The sequence below is a fragment of the Syngnathus floridae genome, chromosome 1 (genome assembly GCF_059516105.1).
Source record: "Syngnathus floridae isolate MCC-2025c chromosome 1, RoL_Sflo_1.0, whole genome shotgun sequence".
In the NCBI taxonomy this organism is placed as follows: Eukaryota; Metazoa; Chordata; class Actinopteri; order Syngnathiformes; family Syngnathidae; genus Syngnathus; species Syngnathus floridae.
The window spans coordinates 18,153,274-18,174,962 of NC_142413.1; the positions used below are offsets into that span (position 1 = coordinate 18,153,274).

General features: G+C 43.0%; 1 protein-coding gene across 29 annotated transcripts in view; it reads right to left on the reverse strand.

Annotated features, from left to right (window-relative positions):
• LOC148404390 (protocadherin alpha-C2-like) overlaps nt 1-21,689 on the reverse strand; it is a 135,679-nt gene that overhangs the window by 20,701 nt on the left and 93,289 nt on the right. Inside the window, exon 1 of one of the 29 annotated variants that reach the window (XM_088380678.1) lies at nt 18,757-21,527. The exons of 23 other annotated variants lie outside the window; for them this stretch is intronic. In XM_088380678.1, coding sequence (XP_088236804.1) covers nt 18,757-21,126 — 2,370 coding nt within the window. In that variant the 5' untranslated portion in view covers nt 21,127-21,527. Of the gene's footprint in view, nt 1-620; nt 3,364-3,993; nt 6,601-7,539; nt 10,419-11,734; nt 14,729-15,237; nt 17,906-18,756; nt 21,528-21,689 lie in introns of those variants that run through there. 5 more of the 29 variants (XM_088380591.1, XM_088380600.1, XM_088380631.1 and 2 more) reach the window with 5 other exon arrangements.

Sequence of the window (21,689 nt, forward strand, 5' to 3'; positions counted from 1 at the left end):
CGAGAGCTAAATAATAAAGGCTATCTTTGAAAAAAAAGACAAGAATTGTCTTTTTGATTCAGATGTAGTTAGTAGTCAGACAACATCATTCTGGAAAGTGCAAATAGTCAATTCAGAGTGTTTTGTGAAACTCGCATATAGTTATTACAGACGAGTCATTACCTCAGAGTAGGAACAAAAAGAAGACTTACTCAAGAGCAAATAAAAGGCCATTTGGCCTTGAGCTCACGCATGCTAATGCTAACTGGTCAAGATATGGGACTGCATAGACACCTCTGGCCACAACTAGCCCAGACATTTTGATTATTGATATTTTAAAAGAGAAAAAAAGAAGCCAAATCTGGTTGGCTGAGGTGTTGCTGGAACATGTTCAACTGTTTTTGAAATGTTATTGTAGCTCAGTGAAGTGAAGCTACATTTATTGTAAAATAGCTTGAAGCTTAGTAGATTTGCCAACATTGGCAAAACAGAAATATTTTAAACTGCGCTGCTGCAGTCGATTTGTATGAGCCTGCTCTCGGTCAGCACCATGGACAGCGCTTCTGGCTCTTCAGAACAGACACTGGATGGAAATCTCAATTCAGGGGAAATATTATTGATTCCAGGTTGTTATAACTCACCTTCTCGCTGTTGGGAAGAGTTTGAGTCCTGGTAAAGGTGTCCCCTCCATTAATACTAATCAGTTCTGCCTCTACAGGCGGAAAGGGTGTGGGGAATACCACCATGTCACTCTTGAGTGTGTCTGAGCTGAAGCACACGTCGTACTGCTGAGTCGCTTTGGAATAAGACCAGCTGCCGTCAGGGTGGGTGGTGATCATCGGGGCGCCGTACCTGTCGAAATGTCCGTCTGTCTGTCTGTGGCATTTGAAGGCCACTAAAGTGACCAGACTGAGCAGGAAGACCAGCGACACGGCCACAATGGCGATGAGCAGGTACAAGTTCAAGTCAGAGAAGCTCTCCTCCTTGATGGGCACGTGTCTGAATTGAGTATGGATGTCAGCTGTGCTTTCAAGCACCACCACGTCAAGAGACACAGTCGCTGACAGGGAGGTTTCGCCGTTATCACACACCGACACCACCAAGGGGTGACTTTTCAGGTCATTGTCACTCATTCGCCTCTTGGTGCGAATCTCCCCGGTGCTGGTTCCGATCCGGAAGAGATTGTTGTTGCCTTTGGGCTCAGACAGGTGATAGGAGAGCAGTGCGTTGTAGCCAGAGTCTGCATCCACTGCCCTGATCTTGGCTACAAAGTATCCCACCTCAGCAGAATAGGGGATGCTCTCGCTGTTGACAGAGCCATGCTCAGAATAGGGAGCCAAAATGGCCGGACTGTTGTCATTCTCATCCAGGATAAAAATATTCACAGTCACGTTGCTGCTGAGTGGAGGAACACCAGAGTCTGTAGCCTGAACTTTAAATTGAAACATCTTTACCTTCTCATAGTCAAAAGATTGTAAAGCCACTATATCTCCACTCTTCGAGTTGATGTTAATGTTTGACATTACTGTGTCATCTTTGCGATTACTGATAACTGAAAAGGATATTTTTGCATTTTCACCCACATCTGGATCATCTGCATTCATAGTATGAATAACTGTACCAGCGGGACTGTTTTCTTTCACAAAAATCTGAATTACGGCTTCTCCAAAACGGGGTGCATTGTCATTGATATCAGAAACATGCACAGTTATTACAGTTGTACTGGACAGCGAAGGAACACCTTCATCAGACGCCTTAATTGTAATATTATATTTAGAAACCTGCTCTCTGTCCAGGGCACCGTCTACAACCAAAGAATAGTGATTTTTGTACGTGTTTTTTATTTTAAACGGGACATGCTCAATTATTCGTACATTAACGACACCGTTTTTGTCTGTGTCATTGTCTTTCACCGTTAAGAGTCCCACCATTGTGTCGAGCGGTGCATCTTCCCTCACCACGTCGACTAGTGACGTCACTGATATTTTGGGTGGGTTATCATTAATGTCAATGATTTCAACGAGTATTTTACAATGTGATGCTCTTGAGTTCATGCCTTTGTCTTTTGCTTGCACTCTGATTTCAACAGCATTGCCCTTTTCGTGATCCAATTCACCATTTACTGTAATTTCCCCTGTCACTGAATTAATCGCAAATTTGTCAACGTCATTATCACCGTCATGATTGATAAAAGAATACACAATTTCTCCATTATCGCCTTCATCTAAATCAATCGCATGCACTGATAGAACGCTTGCGCCTGGCGGAGAATTTTCAATCACAGTGGCTTTGTACAAAGCGTTGTCAAATATTGGAATATTGTCATTAACATCCTGCACAACAACTGTGACTTGTAACGTCCCCGATTTAGCAGGTTTTCCTCCATCCAGAGCTGTTAACGTGAGCTCGATCACCGACTGTTTCTCGCGGTCCAGAGCTTTTTGCAGCACCAATTCAGCAGACATAGATTGCTCGCCCGCATTCTGCACATCCAATGAGAAATGCTCATTTTGGCTCAGTTTATAGCTCTTTACTGAATTACTGCCAACATCTGCGTCGAAAGCTTTTGGTAAAGTAAATCGTTCTCCAGTAAAAGCCGACTCAGAGATATTCAGAACAATCTCAGGTAGTCGGAAAAATGGGACATTGTCGTTTATGTCCACAATTGCAACCTCAAAACGATAGAGATTCAGAGGCGCGTTTGCAATGGCTTCCACTTCCAAAGAGCACTTCACACGGCGAGAGCAGAGCTCCTCTCGGTCTATTCTGTCCTTTATCTGAAGTATTCCCGTTTTAGCATTGACTTCCAAATACCTGGCATTCGGTCCTGATATTTGCAAATCTCTCAATTCCAAATCCTGGCCATCGAGGTGTAAGTCCTTTGCCAAATTGCCCACAGTGGTTCCAGGGTTTGATTCTTCCGTGATTGAATAAACAATCTGTGCCGATGCCACGCTCCATAAGTAAAACAAAGGCAAGGAAAAATAGATCCAAAGACAAAAAACGTCGCCCAGTTTCATTCTTTTCCTGGCTCGTTAGACAGATGTCACTGAAATAATAGTCTGCATCGGTAACATTTTAACATGTCCGAGTCAGAGCACCAACGAGGACTATAACAGCGAACAAAGAATTACTATACACTTCTAAATATGGAGGAAAAGGAGGAGCGTTTTACGCTTGGCATCTGTGGGCCGATGCGGACATCTTGTGGTCAAAAATTATAACGTCAGAAAGTTACACTAAAATCCACATTCATCATTAAAAATAAGAATAGCGTAAACTTGCGTGAATACCATACCACCACTCAATTCAAGTCATGACCATAATTACTTTTTAGTTGATCACCAGTGCCGATGACCTAAGACAAATTAATTCATCGCTAAATTTCAATTCTTTCCCCCAGCCTTTATTGAGCCAAAAAAAATCTTATTTTGGGAAAAAAAACCTCCCAGCATACCAACAACAACGAAACAAAACGTATAAACACTAAATTAATGACATCGTCTGAATTTAATCGCAATTGGACTTAGAGGGAAATTTAGGCCTTTTTTTATTGAACATAAAACCAAATATAGTCAAGCACTTTGTCGTGTGAATCGCAAAAAAGGTTTAGTGAACATTCTGTCAACTAATGGGAGAGCATCTAAGATTGTTCTACCTGACCACAATACACCACTGGCATAGATAAGAATGAAAAACAAGTACAATGTGTGATTTATAAATAATTCTCTGACAAGCTCAGTGAAATTCAAATTTTGTCACCGTAACCCCTGATATCGTCTTTTCCTTGGTTGGGAGTCACTGCTCTACCCATCACCACAATTTATTATTTCATTAATGCATAAAGATTGATCCAGTACAGCCTTGCCTATGCATATGATTCCAAAGAAAATGGTAATGAAGCAAATTGGATTGTTCAATACCAAATAAAAACACGATAACATATACAACAAATCACAAACAAACACTACTATGTGTCGGTTAGGCCTGTCAGGTTTGTGCCATCTACATTACCTTCTCACTGTTAGGTAAAGTCTGAGTCCTGGTAAAAGTGTCTCCTCCATTAATACTGATCAGTTCTGCTTCTACAGGCGGAAAAGGCGTGGGAAAAACCACCATGTCACTCTTGAGCGTGTCTGAGCTGAAGCACACGTCGTACTGCTGAGTCGCTTTGGAGTAAGACCAGCTCCCGTCAGGGTGGGTGGTGATCATCGGGGCACCGTACCTGTCGAAATGTCCCTCCGTCTGTCTGTGGCACCTGAAGGCCACTAAAGTGACCAGACTGAGCAGGAAGACCAGCGACACGGCCACAATGGCGATGAGCAGGTACAAGTGTAAGTCAGAGAAGCTCTCCTCCTTGATGGGCACGTGTCTGAACTGAGTGTGGTGGATGTCAGCTGTGCTTTCAAGCACCACCACGTCAAGAGACACAGTCGCTGACAGGGAGGCTTCTCCGTTATCACACACCGACACTACCAAGGGGTGACTTTTCAGGTCATTGTCACTCATTCGCCTCTTGGTGCGAATCTCCCCGGTGCTGGTTCCGATCCGGAAGAGGTTGTTGTTGCCTTTGGGTTCAGACAGGTGATAGGAGAGCAGCGCATTGTAGCCAGAGTCTGCATCCACTGCCCTGATCTTGGCCACAAAGTATCCTGCCTCAGCAGAATAGGGGATGCTCTCGCTGTTGACGGAGCCATGCTCAGAATAGGGAGCCAAAATGGCCGGATTGTTGTCATTCTCATCCAGAATAAAAACGTTGACAGTCACGTTGCTGCTGAGCGGAGGAGCACCAGAGTCTGTGGCCTGAACTTTAAACTGAAATGTCTTTAACTTCTCATAGTCAAAGGACTGCAAACTGACTAGATCACCACTCTCTGAATTAATGTTCATCACTGATGTTATTGGAATGCCATTTGCATCTCCCAACAATGCATACGTTACTCTTGCGTTCACATTCATATCCAAATCTATTGCGGTTATTCTGTGGATACTTGCTCCCATAGGGCTGTTTTCTTTGACATAAATATTAATAATGGGTTCAGAGAAACGTGGCGCGTTGTCATTAACATCAGCCACTTGAATGGCAATAACGCTTGTGCTAGATAGAGGAGGACTCCCCTCATCATTTGCTACAAGAGTGACATTGTAAAATGAATACTCCTCCCTATCAAGTGAGCCATCCACAACGAGAGAATAATAGTTTTTATAATTGGAATTAAGCTTAAAAGGTGCAGAGCCACTTAGTTTACACTGAGTGTTGCCGTTTTTCCCCCCATCTTTATCAGTCACAGTCACTAAAGCCACGACACTTCCAATCTCAGCATTTTCTTTAATGGGGTTCATGAGAGACGTCACCACAATTTCTGGAGCATTGTCGTTCACGTCGAGGACTTCCACCAATAGCTTCGCATTTGCTCTCCGAGGCGACAAACCTTTATCAGTAGCCTGGACATGAATATCATATGCTGCTTGCGCCTCATAGTCCAAACGGCCCTTTACTGTGATCTCACCCGTGTCTGCATCTACTAAAAACACGTCCGCGGGGTCAAAATGTGCTCGTTTAACAAAAGCAAATCTTAGCCTCCCATTGTCTCCTTCGTCTAGATCTGTAGCACTTAACTGAATCACTAAAGACCCAGGCGGCGCATTTTCTTTCACGCGAGCCTTGTACAGCGCTTGACTAAATGAAGGCGTGTTATCATTAACATCCAGAACATTTACATGCAACAGTAACGTGCCCGTTTTGGAGGGTTTCCCTCCATCAACGGCAGTCAGTGTTAATTTTAGCGTGGCTTGTGTTTCTCTATCTAAAGCTTTTAGTAACACCAACTCAGCAGACACACTTTGTTCTCCACCGCCCTGCACATCTAAAGAAAAATATTCATTTGTGCTCAGCTTGTAAGTCTTTACAGAGTTTCCGGCAGTATCAGCGTCTAGCGCCAGTGGAAGTAAAAAATGCTCGCCTGCGGGTGATATTTCAGACACGTTAATTGAATGCGACTCCTCCACGAAACGAGGTGGGTTGTCGTTTAAATCATCTACCACCACTTCAATTCGATTAAGCGCCATGGGGTTCCTCAGTATGGCCTCTAAGTTGAGAGTACATTTGATCGCCTTTGGACACAACTCCTCGCGGTCTACTCTCTCGGCAACATAAAGCTCCCCCGTTCGAAAATTGGCCTTGAAATATTCCTTACTGTAAGAAGACACGACACTTAAATCCCGAGTTTGCAAGTCCCTCACGTTGACATTTAAATCCTTCGCAAGGTTGCCCACCACGGTTCCTTTGTCCACCTCTTCGTTAATTGAGTAGGAAATCTGAGCAGCGCAGCAGTGCCATAAAACGAGAAAAAAGAGCCAGCAGAGGCTTGCATGTTTGCGTCCAATGTCCATTGCCATTTCCACGGATTCCCAAGTAAAATCACAGCGTTTCATCCACAGAACACCGCCCGATCGTCCATAATGCCATCCATTCTCCTGCTCCTCCGAATATCTTTCGGGGTGCGCACGCAATACGATCAGTCTGATGACGTTAAAATGGACCGCGGAGACAGTGAGCAAAGTGGTGGTCTGATGCGACCCCAAGCGTTCACACTTGGTATAAACATGCGACCTCATACGAGGCAGACAGTACACGTATGAACTTGTTGAAGCGGTTATGTTGCTCTTATAAATTACGAAATTATCAGTTTTCATTCACATTTGATTAACTGCCTACTCCCAAAGAGTAATGGTAATTAAATAAATCTAAAAAATATTTTCTTGCAAATATAGGAATTAGATTATGGAATTGTGAAACAAACCGCAATCCTGTTCAAAATGCAAAACTCTAAAAGACCCGTAAAGTGTATCTTGAAACTGTATAAAGATATAAAGATCTTGAAACTATATAAAGGTAAATTAAGAAAAAAAATCTCATCAAAATAATAAAGTTCCACACAAATTACTTTGCATAGAAATGAAGACATGGTTATCCTAATTTCAGCAAAGGGATTAGGCACAGATTATAGCCAAAACGTTGCTATCTGATCAAAAAACCACTATCTGATTGGTAACTTGTGTCAATATTTTTATACACGTCAAGAGCATGTGATACAGTACTTGGGCATAGGACGAGTGATGTTTAAGTGGAAATCAAGAAAGCACTTTGCCCATTAAAAAAACATTCAGCACCAAGGACAGAGAAGTCCCTTTCCCTGATGGTTTATCTGGAGGCCTGTAGTCTATCCCTGCTGACTTGATGTAAAACGCAGATTAAAATGCAGACTCTACCCTTGACTGGTCACCAGATAATAGCAGGTTTTGAATTGCTCCCACAACAAGTGCATAAAAAAACAGCTATGTCAACCACTACACTACTATGGCGAAAGAAAGAGCCACATTTCTAGAACGAAACCATCAATGTGCATCACATACATTGGCATATATGGCTTCTGATTCAAATACAAAATATCTAGCCAACCTGTTTAGTCATTGCTAATTCTAAATAATGAATGCAGTTCAAAAGTTACGGATTGAGTGCAACCATAAAAAAGAAAATCACCAAATGTTAAAGCCTACCTTCTCAGTGGTAGGTAAGGTCTGAGTCCTGGTAAAAGTGTCTCCTCCGTTAATACTGATCAGTTCTGCCTCTACAGGCGGAAAAGGTGTGGGAAAAACCACCATGTCACTCTTGAGCGTGTCTGAGCTGAAGCACACGTCGTACTGCTGAGTCGCTTTGGAGTAAGACCAGCTCCCGTCGGGGTGAGTGGTGATCATCGGGGCGCCGTACCTGTCAAAATGTCCGTCCGTCTGTCTGTGGCATTTGAAGGCCACTAAAGTGACCAGGCTGAGCAGGAAGACCAGCGACACGGCCACAATGGCGATGAGCAGGTACAAGTGCAAGTCGGAGAAGCTCTCCTCCTTGATGGGCACGTGTCTGAACTGAGTGTGGTGGATGTCAGCTGTGCTTTCAAGCACCACCACGTCAAGAGACACAGTGGCTGACAGGGAGGCTTCGCCGTTATCACACACCGACACCACCAAGGGATGACTTTTCAGGTCATTGTCACTCATTCGCCTTTTGGTGCGAATCTCCCCAGTGCTGGTTCCGATTCGGAAGAGGTTGTTGCTGCCTTTGGGCTCAGACAGGTGATAGGAGAGCAATGCGTTGTAGCCAGAGTCTGCATCCACCGCCCTGATCTTGGCCACAAAGTATCCCGCCTCAGCAGAATACGGGATGCTCTCGCTGTTGACGGAACCATGCTCAGAATAGGGAGCCAAAATGGTCGGACTGTTGTCGTTCTCATCCAGGATAAAAACATTTACAGTCACGTTGCTGCTGAGTGGAGGAACACCAGAGTCTGTGGCCTGAACTTTGAACTGAAACATCTTTAACTTCTCATAGTCAAAAGATTGCAAACTGACAATGTCTCCACTCTCTGAGTTGATGTTAAGGAGTGACGAAATTGGAATATTTCTGTGAGCGTTATCTAACAACGCGTATGAAACTTTTGCATTTGCATTCAAATCAGGATCAACTGCATTTATGGAACAAAGCGAATATCCACTTGGGGTATTTTCTTTGACGTACAAATTAATAACAGGTTCCATAAAACGAGGTGCATTATCGTTAACATCAGAAACATGAACAGTAATGATTCTTCTAGTGGACAGAGGTGGACTTCCGTCATCTGTGGCTAAGATGGAGACATTATAAAGAAAGACGTTTTCTCTGTCTAGTGCTCCATCAACTACTAAAGAATAATCATTTTTGTAGTTAGATTTCAGTTTAAAGGGAACAGATCCAACAACCTTACATTCCGTTACACCGTTGTTCCCACCATCTTTATCACTCACTGTAACCAAAGCAACAATTGTGCCCAATTCTGCGTTTTCTTTTACAGGCGTCATCAGTGATGTCACTGTTATTTCAGGGGCATTGTCATTCACATCTACTATCTCTATGAGCAGTTTAGCATTTGCACTACGAGGAACAGGGCCTTGATCCATTGCTTGAATCCTGACTTCGTAAGCAGGAGTCTCTTCATAATTTAAAGGACCTTTTACAGTGATTTCTCCCGTTTCTGTATTTAGATTAAAAACATTTGATGGATCATTTTGGCTCATTTTTATGATCGAATATGTGATCTTACTGTTCATGCCTTCGTCCATATCTGTTGCATTTAATTTAATCACGACTGAGCCCTGCGCGGCATCTTCGCTCAGACGCACTTTATAAAGTGACTTACTAAACGTGGGCATATTGTCGTTGACATCGAGCACATTCACGCGTATCTGCAACGAGCCAGATTTGGGAGGTTTACCCCCGTCGACAGCGGTGAGCGTGAGTGTAATGAGTGATTGTTTTTCTCGATCTAAGGACTTTTGCAGTACCAATTCTGCAGACACACCATGGTCACCTCCGCTCTGCACATCCAGTGTAAAATGTTCATTGTTGCTTAGCTTATAGCTCCTCACTGAATTACTGCCAAAGTCTGCGTCCGCAGCCACCGGGAGAAAATATCGCTCCCCCGGTAAAGCAGATTCAAAAATGTCTAACGAGTATGCATTTTCTATAAAAGCTGGCGAATTGTCATTTATATCCAAAATAATGATCTCAATGCGGTGTGCCGTCATCGGGTTGTTTAACACAGCTTGTATCCTCAACATACATTTTGCCACGTTTGGACAGAGCTCCTCCCTGTCTATTCTTTCTTTCACAAATAAGTTACCGCTCTGTAAATTTACATTGAAATACTCTTTACTGTAGCTGGAAACCACACGCAGATCTCTGGTGTCCAATTCATGCACGTTGAGGTTTAAATCCTTGGCGATGTTGCCCACAACAAAGCCTTTGTTCGCTTCCTCGTTAACGGAATAAGACAATTGCGAAGAGGACGGGCCGTAAACACAAAAAAGCAAAGCAAAGTAAATCCAGAAATTGTATCTTTGTTGACGCATCCTCATTGTCGATGCAGCAAAAATAAATAGAATGCCGTCTATTATTCATCCACAGGGAGAAATTTTACTCCAATGCATTACTGAAGCTAGGTAACTGTGCGTCTTTGTGCCCCTCATGCGCATGAACTGTTGGCTGATGACGATTTCTTTTTGCCGGAGCAGGGCGGAGTAGAACTATTGAGTGGGTCACCAAATCACCACATTCGTATCTACGGTCTCGTGCGACCCCGTGTGGTGAATTTAAGGCAAGTCTCATGACAATCACTGAACATGCAAAATTGCCTACGACCAACAGCAACAACAAAAACCTTTTTAAGAAAAATTCAGATTTTTGGCCTGACATCTGATAACGCTAGGATATGCGGAATCCCGTTTTCCCTTTAAAAGGTATAATGCTATTCTTAGAGCGTTCGAAAACAACAACACTAATATTTTCTATAAATATGTTATGGTGGCTCTGACATGAATCAAGCCAACAAAACAGCAAACACCGAATAGTACACGTTATATAAACTCTACTATTAATACTAACAGTACAATGTGTAATAATGCTGAACGTGAAGTCGCCAATGGTTTGAATGTTCACTCGCCTAGCTTCCACACAGGCAGTGTGGAGTTCCCACTCAAGTGACAGTGTGAATGTGGCTGACTGCAAATAGTTGTCTGTTTCTCTGCCCTCGTGACTGACCAGTCCGGGACGTGGTCCACCTTTCGCCCGAAGATAGGCTCCAATGACATTCTACAGCCTGGAACCAGACAAGCAGTATACAAAATGGATCGATGGATACTTGAGCTAATAAATGATATGAGGACCCCCAAAAAGCGCATCTCCGTGGTTTTCAGCACAACGGACAGCGGCATTTAGAGTTGCTGTGTTCACCCCCAAACAGTACAGAAACGCAAAACTGCAAGTGTCGAGTAAACAAATGATTGTAAATACGTTTAAATGCATTTGCAACTTACGTTGCAGATATATTTGAACGTATTTACAAATGCGTTCAAACGTAAAGTTGTAGATTAAATGCCCAAAACTTCCCGTAATGCCACGGGGTATTGACTTGCGCATGCATTTTTAACAGGAAATACATTTTATCTCTTTTAGCCTAAATAAGACCAATTCATTCAAAAATTAGCTAAGTAGCCATTTTCTGTAATTTTTACGATGTATTATGTCCGAAGTTAATGATTTCAGTTCGGCATTCTTTCCCACCATGCCACGGGTTATTGATTTGCGCATGCGCCAATTTAGAAAAACGCTTTGTAAGCATCTGACCTATATTATACCAATACGTTCAAAAATTGGGTCAGTAAACATAGTTTATTTCTCATTTTTATAAATCTATAATTATGTCTGCAGTATTTCAACATATTTTTCCTGTCATAAATCAATGTTTACTCCACACTGGCAGTTGAACGCTTCTGTAAATGGGAAAGTAATCGACCTACCATGTGAAATAAATAATGCAAGTTTAGCAAGTGTCGCCAAAATTACTGGGAACACACAAAGTGTCAACTATTTAAACCAACGCTGGGGGTTCAGTACTACTGCACTATTAAATCCAACAAAGTGCAAACTATGTACAAAACCACACTGATCACTCCATCAACGGAGTGATTTACATTGTTTATGCTTTCCTTGCAAACTATTTCCCAAGCCCTTCCAGACATGTTCTACTTGACCAAGATATTATCACATTAATGTTAACGTATACATAATGTTTGTTTTTATTTGCTTTAGTATATAATCAGCTATAAACGTTCCTTGCAACAAACAGCCAGTCAACTTGAGAGCATAAAATAATTGTCAGCCTACCTTTTCAGTGTTAGGAAGAGTTTGAGTCCTGGTAAAGGTGTCTCCTCCGTTAATACTGATCAGTTCTGCTTCTACAGGCGGAAAGGGCGTGGGAAATACCACCATGTCACTCTTGAGCGTGTCTGAGCTGAAGCACACGTCATACTGCTGAGTCGCTTTGGAATAAGACCAGCTGCCGTCAGGGTGGGTGGTGATCATCGGGGCGCCGTACCTTTCGAAATGTCCGTCTGTCTGTCTGTGGCATCTGAAGACCACTAAAGTGACCAAGCTGAGCAGAAAGACCAGCGACACGGCCACAATGGCGATGAGCAGGTACAAGTGCAAGTCGGAGAAGCTCTCCTCCTTGATGGGCACGTGTCTGAACTGAGTGTGGTGGATGTCAGCTGTGCTTTCAAGCACCACCACGTCAAGAGACACAGTTGCTGACAGGGGGGCTTCTCCGTTATCACACACCGACACCAACAAGGGGTGACTTTTCAGGTCATTGTCACTCATTCTTCTCTTGGTGCGAATCTCCCCGGTGCTGGTTCCAATCCGGAAGAGGTTGTTGTTGCCTTTGGGCTCAGACAGGTGATAGGACAGCAGTGCGTTGTAGCCAGAGTCTGCATCCACTGCCCTGATCTTGGCCACAAAGTATCCCGCCTCAGCAGAATAGGGGATGGTCTCGCTGTTGACGGAACCATGCTCAGAATAGGGAGCCAAAATGGCTGGACTGTTGTCATTCTCATCCAAGATAAAAACATTGACAGTCACGTTGCTGCTGAGTGGAGGAACACCAGAGTCTGTGGCCTGAACTTTAAACTGAAACGTCTTTAACTGCTCATAGTCAAAAGATTGCAAACTGACAATGTCTCCACTCTCTGAGTTGATGTTAAGGAGTGATGGAATTGGAATATTCCTTGGAGCATTATCTAACAACATGTATGAAACTTTTGCATTTACGTCCAAATCAGGATCAACTGCATTTATGGAACAGAGCGAATATCCACTTGGGGTATTTTCTTTGACATACACATTCATAACAGGTTCCATAAAACGAGGTGCATTATCGTTAACATCAGAAACATGAACAGTAATGATCCTTTTAGTGGACAGAGGGGGACTTCCTTCATCTGTGGCTAGGATGGAGACATTATAAAGAGAGACGTTTTCTCTGTCTAGTGCTCCATCAACTACTAAAGAATAATCATTTTTGTAGTTAGATTTCAGTTTAAAGGGAACAGATCCAACAACCTCACAGTTGGTTACACCGTTGTTCCCACCATCCTTATCACTCACTGTGACCAAAGCAACAATTGTGCCCAATTCTGCGTTTTCTTTTACAGGCGTCATCAGTGACGTCACCGTTATTTCAGGGGCATTGTCATTCACATCTATTATTTCTATCAGCAATTTAGCATGTGCACTACGAGGAACAGGGCCTTGATCCATTGCTTGTATCCTGACTTCATAAGCAGGAGTCTCTTCATAATTTAAAGTGCCTTTCACAGTGATTTCCCCCGTTTCAGCATTTAGATTAAAAACATTTGATGGATCATTGTTGCCTCGTTTAATAAAGGAATACGTGATCTTACTGTTCATGCCGTCGTCTAAATCAGTTGCATTTAATTTAATCACGACTGAGCCCTGCGCGGCATCTTCGCTCAGACGCACTTTATAAAGCGACTTACTAAACGTGGGCACGTTGTCGTTAACATCGAGCACATTCACGCGTATTTGCAACGAGCCAGATTTCGGAGGTTTGCCCCCGTCGACAGCGGTGAGCGCGAGCGTAACAAATGATTGTTTTTCTCGATCTAAAGATTGGCGCAGTACCAATTCTGCAGACACACCATGGTCTCCTCCGCTCTGCACATCCAGCGTAAAATGTTCATTATTGTTTATCTTATAGCTACTCACGGAATTACTGCCTAAGTCTGCGTCCACAGCCACCGGGAGGAGGTACCGCTCCCCCGGTAAAGCTGATTCAGAAATGTTCAAAGTGTATGCGTTTTCTATAAACGCTGGCGAATTGTCATTTATATCTAAAATAATGATCTCAATGCGGTGTGCCGTCATCGGATTGTTTAACACAGCTTGTATCCTCAACATACATTTTGCCACGTTCGGACAGAGCTCCTCCCTGTCTATTCTTTCTTTCACAAATAAGTTACCGCTCTGTAAATTAACGTTGAAATACTCTTTACTGTAGCTGGAAACCACACGCAGATCTCTGGTGTCCAATTCATGCATATTGAGGTTTAAATCCTTGGCGATGTTGCCCACCACAAAGCCTTTGTTCGCCTCCTCGTTAACGGAGTAGGACAATTGCGAAGCGGACGAGCCATGAAAACAAAGCAAAGCAAAGAAAATCCAGTAACTGTGCCTTTGTTGACGCATCCTCATCGTCAATGCAGCAAAATTAACAGACCGCCGTCCATCATACATCCACATTGAGAAAATGTAATCCTTTTTAGCATTACTGTTGGGAGGTTGCCGTGTGTTCCCGTGCGCCTTCTGCGCATGACGATTTCTTTCTTCTTTTTTTTCCCGTACAGGGCAGCGTTGGATGGTTGAGGGGCCGTCTCGTCAAGGTATCAAATTTACGGTCTCCTACGACCCCGTGTGGTGAAATTAAGGTAAATCTATCATAGCTGACACCACGCAAAAACAATGTCCTATGAGCAAAAATTACCTTTAAAAAATCACATGAATAGGCCTGACACCTGATAACGCTAGAAAATGTAAAATCTCATAATTCACTGTAAAGTTATTGGAACATGCTTTTAAAACACTACACAGCAAGAGTATAAAGATAATTTTCTACCCTCATTAAATAGTTGCTGACATGAATCTGCCTGACTGTCATGCAGCCGGTGTGCAGTTGCCATTTAGTGACAGTATGAATGTGACTGACTGTGAATGGTGATCTGTTTCTACATATAACCTGTGAAAGATGGTGACCAATCCGGGGGTCGTGGTCCATCTTTCTCGCCAAATTTAACATAGGCCAACACTCTCCTCGGCTCTAAACTGGATAAGCAGTATATATACATATAATTGATGGCCGGTTTCTTAATCTGATGATACCCATGCATGAACGTGCATAACCATAAGGTTCAGAACCACGGATAGTGACATTTCAGACTTGCTTTTTTTTTTTTTAACAGCCAAATACAAAATGTGTGGCTATATGAAGTAGAGTAAAAGTTTAGCTTTTAGTTTCAGCTTTTAGTATTAGAGGGAACACACAAGGCCTTCGTCTTAAACCAACACCGGCAGGCCGTATAGCAGCACTACGGCCCAACATGAAGCGAAAACTGCAGGAGAAAACCACGGATTCGTCCACTTGGGAGTGGTCCTCATTACTTGCTATTTGTATAACATTTGCTTTAAAAACATATCTTTGTTTGAGTTGACCAAGAGACTGTGAGTATATGTTTGCCCCCCCGCCAAAAAATGATAATTCAGGCTTCACATCTCTTCAAAATTAAGAAACAAATAAATACAAACTGTCAGCCTACCTTCTCAGTGTTAGGAAGAGTTTGAGTCCTGGTAAAGGTGTCCCCTCCATTAATACTAATCAGTTCTGCTTCTACCGGCGGAAAGGGCGTGGGGAAAACTACCATGTCACTCTTGAGCGTGTCTGAGCTGAAGCACACGTCGTACTGCTGAGTCGCTTTGGAGTAAGACCAGCTCCCGTCAGGGTGGGTGGTGATCATCGGGGCGCCGTACCTGTCGAAATGTCCGTCTGTCTGTCTATGGCATCTGAAGACCACTAAAGTGACCAAGCTGAGCAGAAAGACCAGCGACACGGCCACAATGGCGATGAGCAGGTACAAGTGCAAGTCGGAGAAGCTCTCCTCCTTGATGGGCACGTGTCTGAACTGAGTGTGGTGGATCTCAGCTGTGCTTTCAAGCACCACCACATCAAGAGACACAGTTGCTGACAGGGGGGCTTCTCCGTTATCACACACCGACACCAACAAGGGGTGACTTTTTAGGTCATTGTCACTCATTCGTCTCTTGGTGCGAATCTCCCCGGTGCTGGTTCCGATCCGGAAGAGGTTGTTGTTGCCTTTGGGCTCAGACAGATGATAGGAGAGCAGCGCATTGTAGCCAGAGTCTGCATCCACTGCCCTGATCTTGGCCACAAAGTATCCCGCCTCAGCAGAATAGGGGATGCTCTCACTGTTGACGGAGCCATGCTCAGAATAGGGAGCCAAAATTGAAGGGCTGTTGTCATTCTCATCAAGAATAAAAACGTTGACAGTCACGTTGCTGCTGAGCGGAGGAACACCAGAGTCTGTGGCCTGAACTTTAAATTGAAACGTCTTTAACTGCTCATAGTCAAAAGATTGCAAACTGACAATGTCTCCACTCTCCGAGTTGATGTTAAGGAGTGACGGAATTGGAATATTCCTTGGAGCATTATCTAACAACGCATATGAAACTTTTGCATTTGCATCCAAATCAGGATCAACTGCATTTATGGAACAAAGCGAATATCCACTTGGGGTATTTTCTTTGACGTACACGTTCATAACAGGTTCAATAAAACGAGGTGCATTATCGTTAACATCAGAAACATGAACAGTAATGATCCTTTTAGTGGACAGAGGTGGACTTCCTTCATCTGTGGCTAAGATGGAGACATTATAAAGAGAGACGTTTTCTCTGTCTAGTGCTCCATCAACTACTAAAGAATAATCATTGTTGTAGTTAGATTTCAGTTTAAAGGGAACAGATCCAATAACCTTACAGTCGGTTACACCGTTGTTCCCACCATCCTTATCACTCACTGTAATCAAAGCGACAATTGTCCCCAATTCTGCGTTTTCTTTTACAGGCGTCATCAGTGACGTCACTGTTATTTCAGGGGCATTATCATTCACATCTACTATCTCTATGAGCAGTTTAGCATTTGCACTACGAGGAGAAAGGCCTTGATCAATTGCTTGAATCCTGACTTCATAAGCGGGAGTCTCTTCATAATTTAAAGTACCTTTTACTGTGATTTCTCCCGTTTCTGAATTTAGATTGAAAACATTTGAAGGATCATTGTTACCTCGTTTAATAAAGGAATACGTGATCTTACTGTTCATGCCGTCGTCTAAATCCGTTGCATTTAATTTAATCACGACTGAGCCCTGCGCGGCATCTTCGCTCAAACGCACTTTATAAAGCGACTTACTAAACGTGGGCACGTTGTCGTTAACATCGAGCACATTTACGCGTATTTGCAACGAGCCAGATTTGGAAGGTTTACCCCCGTCGACAGCGGTGAGCGTGAGCGTAACAAATGATTGTTTTTCTCGATCTAAAGATTTGTGCAGCACCAATTCTGCAGAAACACCGTGGTCACCTCCGCTCTGCACATCCAGCGTAAAATATTCATTGTAACTTATCTTATAGCTCCTCACTGAATTAGTGCCCAAGTCTGCGTCCACAGCCACTGGTAGGAAGTATCGCTCCCCCGGTAAAGCTGATTCAGAAATGTCCAAAGTGTATGCATTTTCTATAAAAGCTGGTGAATTGTCATTTACATCTAAAATAATGATCTCAATGCGGTGTGCCGTCATCGGATTGTTTAACACAGCTTGTATCCTCAACATGCATTTTGCCACGTTCGGACAGAGCTCCTCCCTGTCTATTCTTTCTTTCACAAATAAGTTACCGCTCTGTAAATTAACGTTGAAATACTCTTTACTGTAGCTGGAAACCACACGCAGATCTCTGGTGTCCAATTCATGCACGTTGAGGTTTAAATCCTTGGCAATGTTGCCCACCACGAAGCCTTTGTTCGCCTCCTCGTTAACGGAGTAGGACAATTGCGAAGCGGACGAGCCATGAAAACAAAGCAAAGCAAAGTAAATCCAGTAACTGTGTCTTTGTTGACGCATCCTCATCGTCAATGCAGCAAAATTAACAAGCCGCCGTGTATCATACGTCCACATTAAGAAAATGTAATCCTTTTCAGCATTACTGTTGTGAGGTTGTCGTGCGTTCCCGTGCGCCTTCTGCGCATGACGATTTCTTTTTCTTTTTTTTTCGGTACAGGGCAGAGTTATATAGTTGAGGGGGCCGTCTCGTCAAGGTATTCAAATTTACGGTCTCCTGCGACCCCTTGTGGTGAAATTAAGGTAAGTCTATCATGTTTGACACCGCGAAAAAAGAATGTCCTAAGAGTAAAAAATACCTTTAAAAAAATCACATAAATAGGCCTGACACCTAATAACGCTAGAAAATGTAAAATCTCATAATTTACTGTAAAGTTATTGTAACATGTTTTCAAGCACTATACAGCAAAAGTATAAATATTATTTTCTACCTTTCATTATATAGCTGACATGAATCCGGCCCACTTTCATGCACAGTGTGCAGTTCCCGTTTAGTGACAGCATGACTGTGACTGTTGATCTCAATGGTGATCTGTTTTTACATTCGACTTGTGATTATTGATGGCGACCAATCCGGGGGTCGTGTCTACCTTTATCACCAAAATTAGGATAGGCTAACACTCCCCTCAGCACCGGATAAGCAGTTTATATACACATAATTGATGGCTGGTTACTTAATCTGATACACGATGCCCATGGATGAACGTGCGTAACCATACTGTTCAGCACCACGGATAGTGACATTTTAGAGTTGCTGTTTTTTTTTTGGTTTTTTTTTTACAACCCAATACAAAATGGGTATCTATATGAAGTAAAGTTGTCAGCACCACATATACAACCACAATTGGTCAGTATTAGAGGGAACACAAAAGGACTTCGTCTTACACCAACACCAACAGGGCAAATAGCAGCACTATGGCCCAACATAGAGCGAAAACTACAGAAGTAAAACATGCATTCCTCCATTTGTGAGTGGTCCTCATTATTTGCTCATTGTATACCATTTGCTTTAACCACATATCTATGAGTTAAACAAGAGACTTTAAGTATGTTTGTCACCCCCCACTCCGGAAAACAAATGATAGTTCAGGCTTTAATCTCATTAAAAATTAAAGAACACAAAAATATAAACTGTCAGCCTACCTTCTCAGTGTTAGGAAGAGTTTGAGTCCTGGTAAAGGTGTCCCCTCCATTAATACTAATCAGTTCTGCTTCTACAGGCGGAAAGGGCGTGGGAAAAACCACCATGTCACTCTTGAGGGTGTCTGAGCTGAAGCACACGTCGTACTGCTGAGTTGCTTTGGAGTAAGACCAGCTCCCATCAGGGTGGGTGGTGATCATCGGGGCGCCGTACCTGTCGAAATGTCCGTCTGTCTGTCTGTGGCATTTGAAGACCACTAAAGTGACCAGGCTGAGCAAAAAGACCAGCGACACGGCCACAATGGCGATGAGCAAGTACAAGTGCAAGTCAGAGAAGTTCTCCTCCTTGATGGGCACGTGTCTGAACTGAGTGTGGTGGATGTCAGCTGTGCTTTCAAGCACCACCACATCAAGAGACACAGTCGCTGACAGGGAGGCTTCTCCGTTATCACACACCGACACCACCAAGGGGTGACTTTTCAGGTCATTGTCACTCATTCGCCTCTTGGTGCGAATCTCCCCGGTGCTGGTTCCGATCCGGAAGAGGTTGTTGTTGCCTTTGGGCTCAGACAAGTGATAGGAGAGCAACGCATTGTAGCCAGAGTCTGCATCCACTGCCCTGATCTTGGCCACAAAGTATCCCGCCTCAGCAGAATACGGGATGCTCTCGCTGTTGACGGAGCCATGCTCAGAATAGGGAGCCAAAATCGAAGGGCTGTTGTCGTTCTCATCAAGAATAAAAACGTTTACAGTCACGTTGCTGCTGAGCGGAGGAACACCAGAGTCTGTGGCCTGAACTTTAAAATGAAACGTCTTTAACTTCTCATAGTCAAAAGATTGTAAACTGACAATGTCTCCACTCTCTGGGTTGATGTTAAGGAGTGATGAAATTGGAATATTCTTTGGAGAATTATCTAACAACGCGTATGAAACTTTTGCATTTGCATCTAAATCAGGATCAACTGCACTTATTGAACAAAGCGAATATCCACTTGGGGTATTTTCTTTGACATACACATTCATAACAGGTTCCATAAAACGAGGTGCATTATCGTTAACATCAGAAACATGAACAGTAATGATCCTTTTAGTGGACAGAGGGGGACTTCCTTCATCTGTGGCTAAGATGGAGACATTATGAAGAGAGACGTTTTCTCTGTCTAGTGCTCCATCAACTACTAAAGAATAATCATTTTTATAATTAGACTTCAGTTTAAAGGGAACAGATCCAACCACCTTACAGATGGTTACACCGTTGTTTCCACCATCCTTATCACTCACTGTGACCAAAGCAACAATTGTGCCCAATTCTGCGTTTTCTTTTACAGGCGTCATCAGTGACGTCACCGTTATTTCAGGGGCATTGTCATTCACATCTATTATTTCTATCAGCAATTTAGCATGTGCACTACGAGGAACAGGGCCTTGATCCATTGCTTGAATCCTGACTTCATAAGCAGGAGTCTCTTCAAAATCTAATCTATCTTTTACGGCGATTTCTCCCGTTTCTGCATTTAAATCAAAAATGTTTTCATTATTGCCTCGTTTAATCAAGGAATACACAATCTTACTGTTCATTCCTTCGTCTAAATCAGTTGCATTTAATTTAATTACAACTGAGCCCTGCGCTGCGTTTTCACTCACACGAACTTTATAAAGTGACTTGCTAAAAACAGGAGTGTTATCATTTACATCCATGACTACTACTTTGATATGCAATACGCCCGATCTAATAGGCTTTCCTCCATCTAAAGCAGTAAGAGTGAGTTCATGAATAGGCTGTTTCTCTCGATCTAACGCTTTGTGCAGCACCAGCTCAGCAGACACGCCGTGTTCGCCACCATTCTGCACATCCAGCGTAAAATATTCACTTGGACTCAATGTGTACGTCTTTACTGAATTGCCTCCTGTATCTAAATCCACTGCTTCAGGGAGGAAATATCTTTCACCAGGTGCTACGGATTCAGATATCTTTAAGATGTGTAAATCTTCCTCAAATTTCGGCGAGTTGTCGTTCACATCCAAAACATGAACGTCAACGCGGTGCACACTCATCGGGTCGCTCAGCACTGCCTGTATTCTCACAAAGCATTGCGCCGCGCCGGGACAAAGCTCCTCCCTGTCTATTCTGTCGTTAACAAAGAGGTTCCCCGTCCGTAGATCGACCTCAATATATTTCTTACTGTGACTAGAAACAATACGCAGGTCTCTGTTGCGCAGCTCTTGCAAATTGAGGTTCAAATCCTTTGCGATATTCCCCACCACCGTGCCTTTGTTCATCTCCTCGGAAATGGAGTAAGAAAATTGTGAAGCAGAGCAATCACAAAAAAGAAGCATGGCAACGATGTAAATCCATAAATCCTCCGTCCCCATTGTTGTACAATAAACAGCAATCCAACTAGTAATGTAGTTCCAGTGTTTGCATATCCGACACCAACAAAAATCTCCGACGAATACAGCAGTTCTTCTCGGCAAATGAAACCCGAGTGACTGTCAAAACGGCAGCCAATGACAGTTTTACCTCGCCCGAGCGAGGAGCGATATGCATTTACTTATCTGTGGTCTTAGTGCGACATCGTGTGGCCAATTATTGCTGAACATTAAAACGGCAACATGTTTTGAACGACCAGTGTGTAAAACGTGTATACAGTATTGTTGGTTTATATCTATAGTGAAATGAATAAGTAAATATATGTTGCTATATTTTGCACCCAACCACAACTATATATGGTCCTGTTTGGATAATCTATTGCTGTGACCAGTGATGTCCGATTTGGAATATTTACCACTTAAAAACCTTTTATTGTTCTGAAGCTTTTAGAAATATAATATTTGGTGATGTATGTCTACCAATTGAAAATGTACTGTACAGCCAACCACCAGTGTTCAGATAGTATCATTTGTAAATACAACTGAGAATAATATACACACAAAAA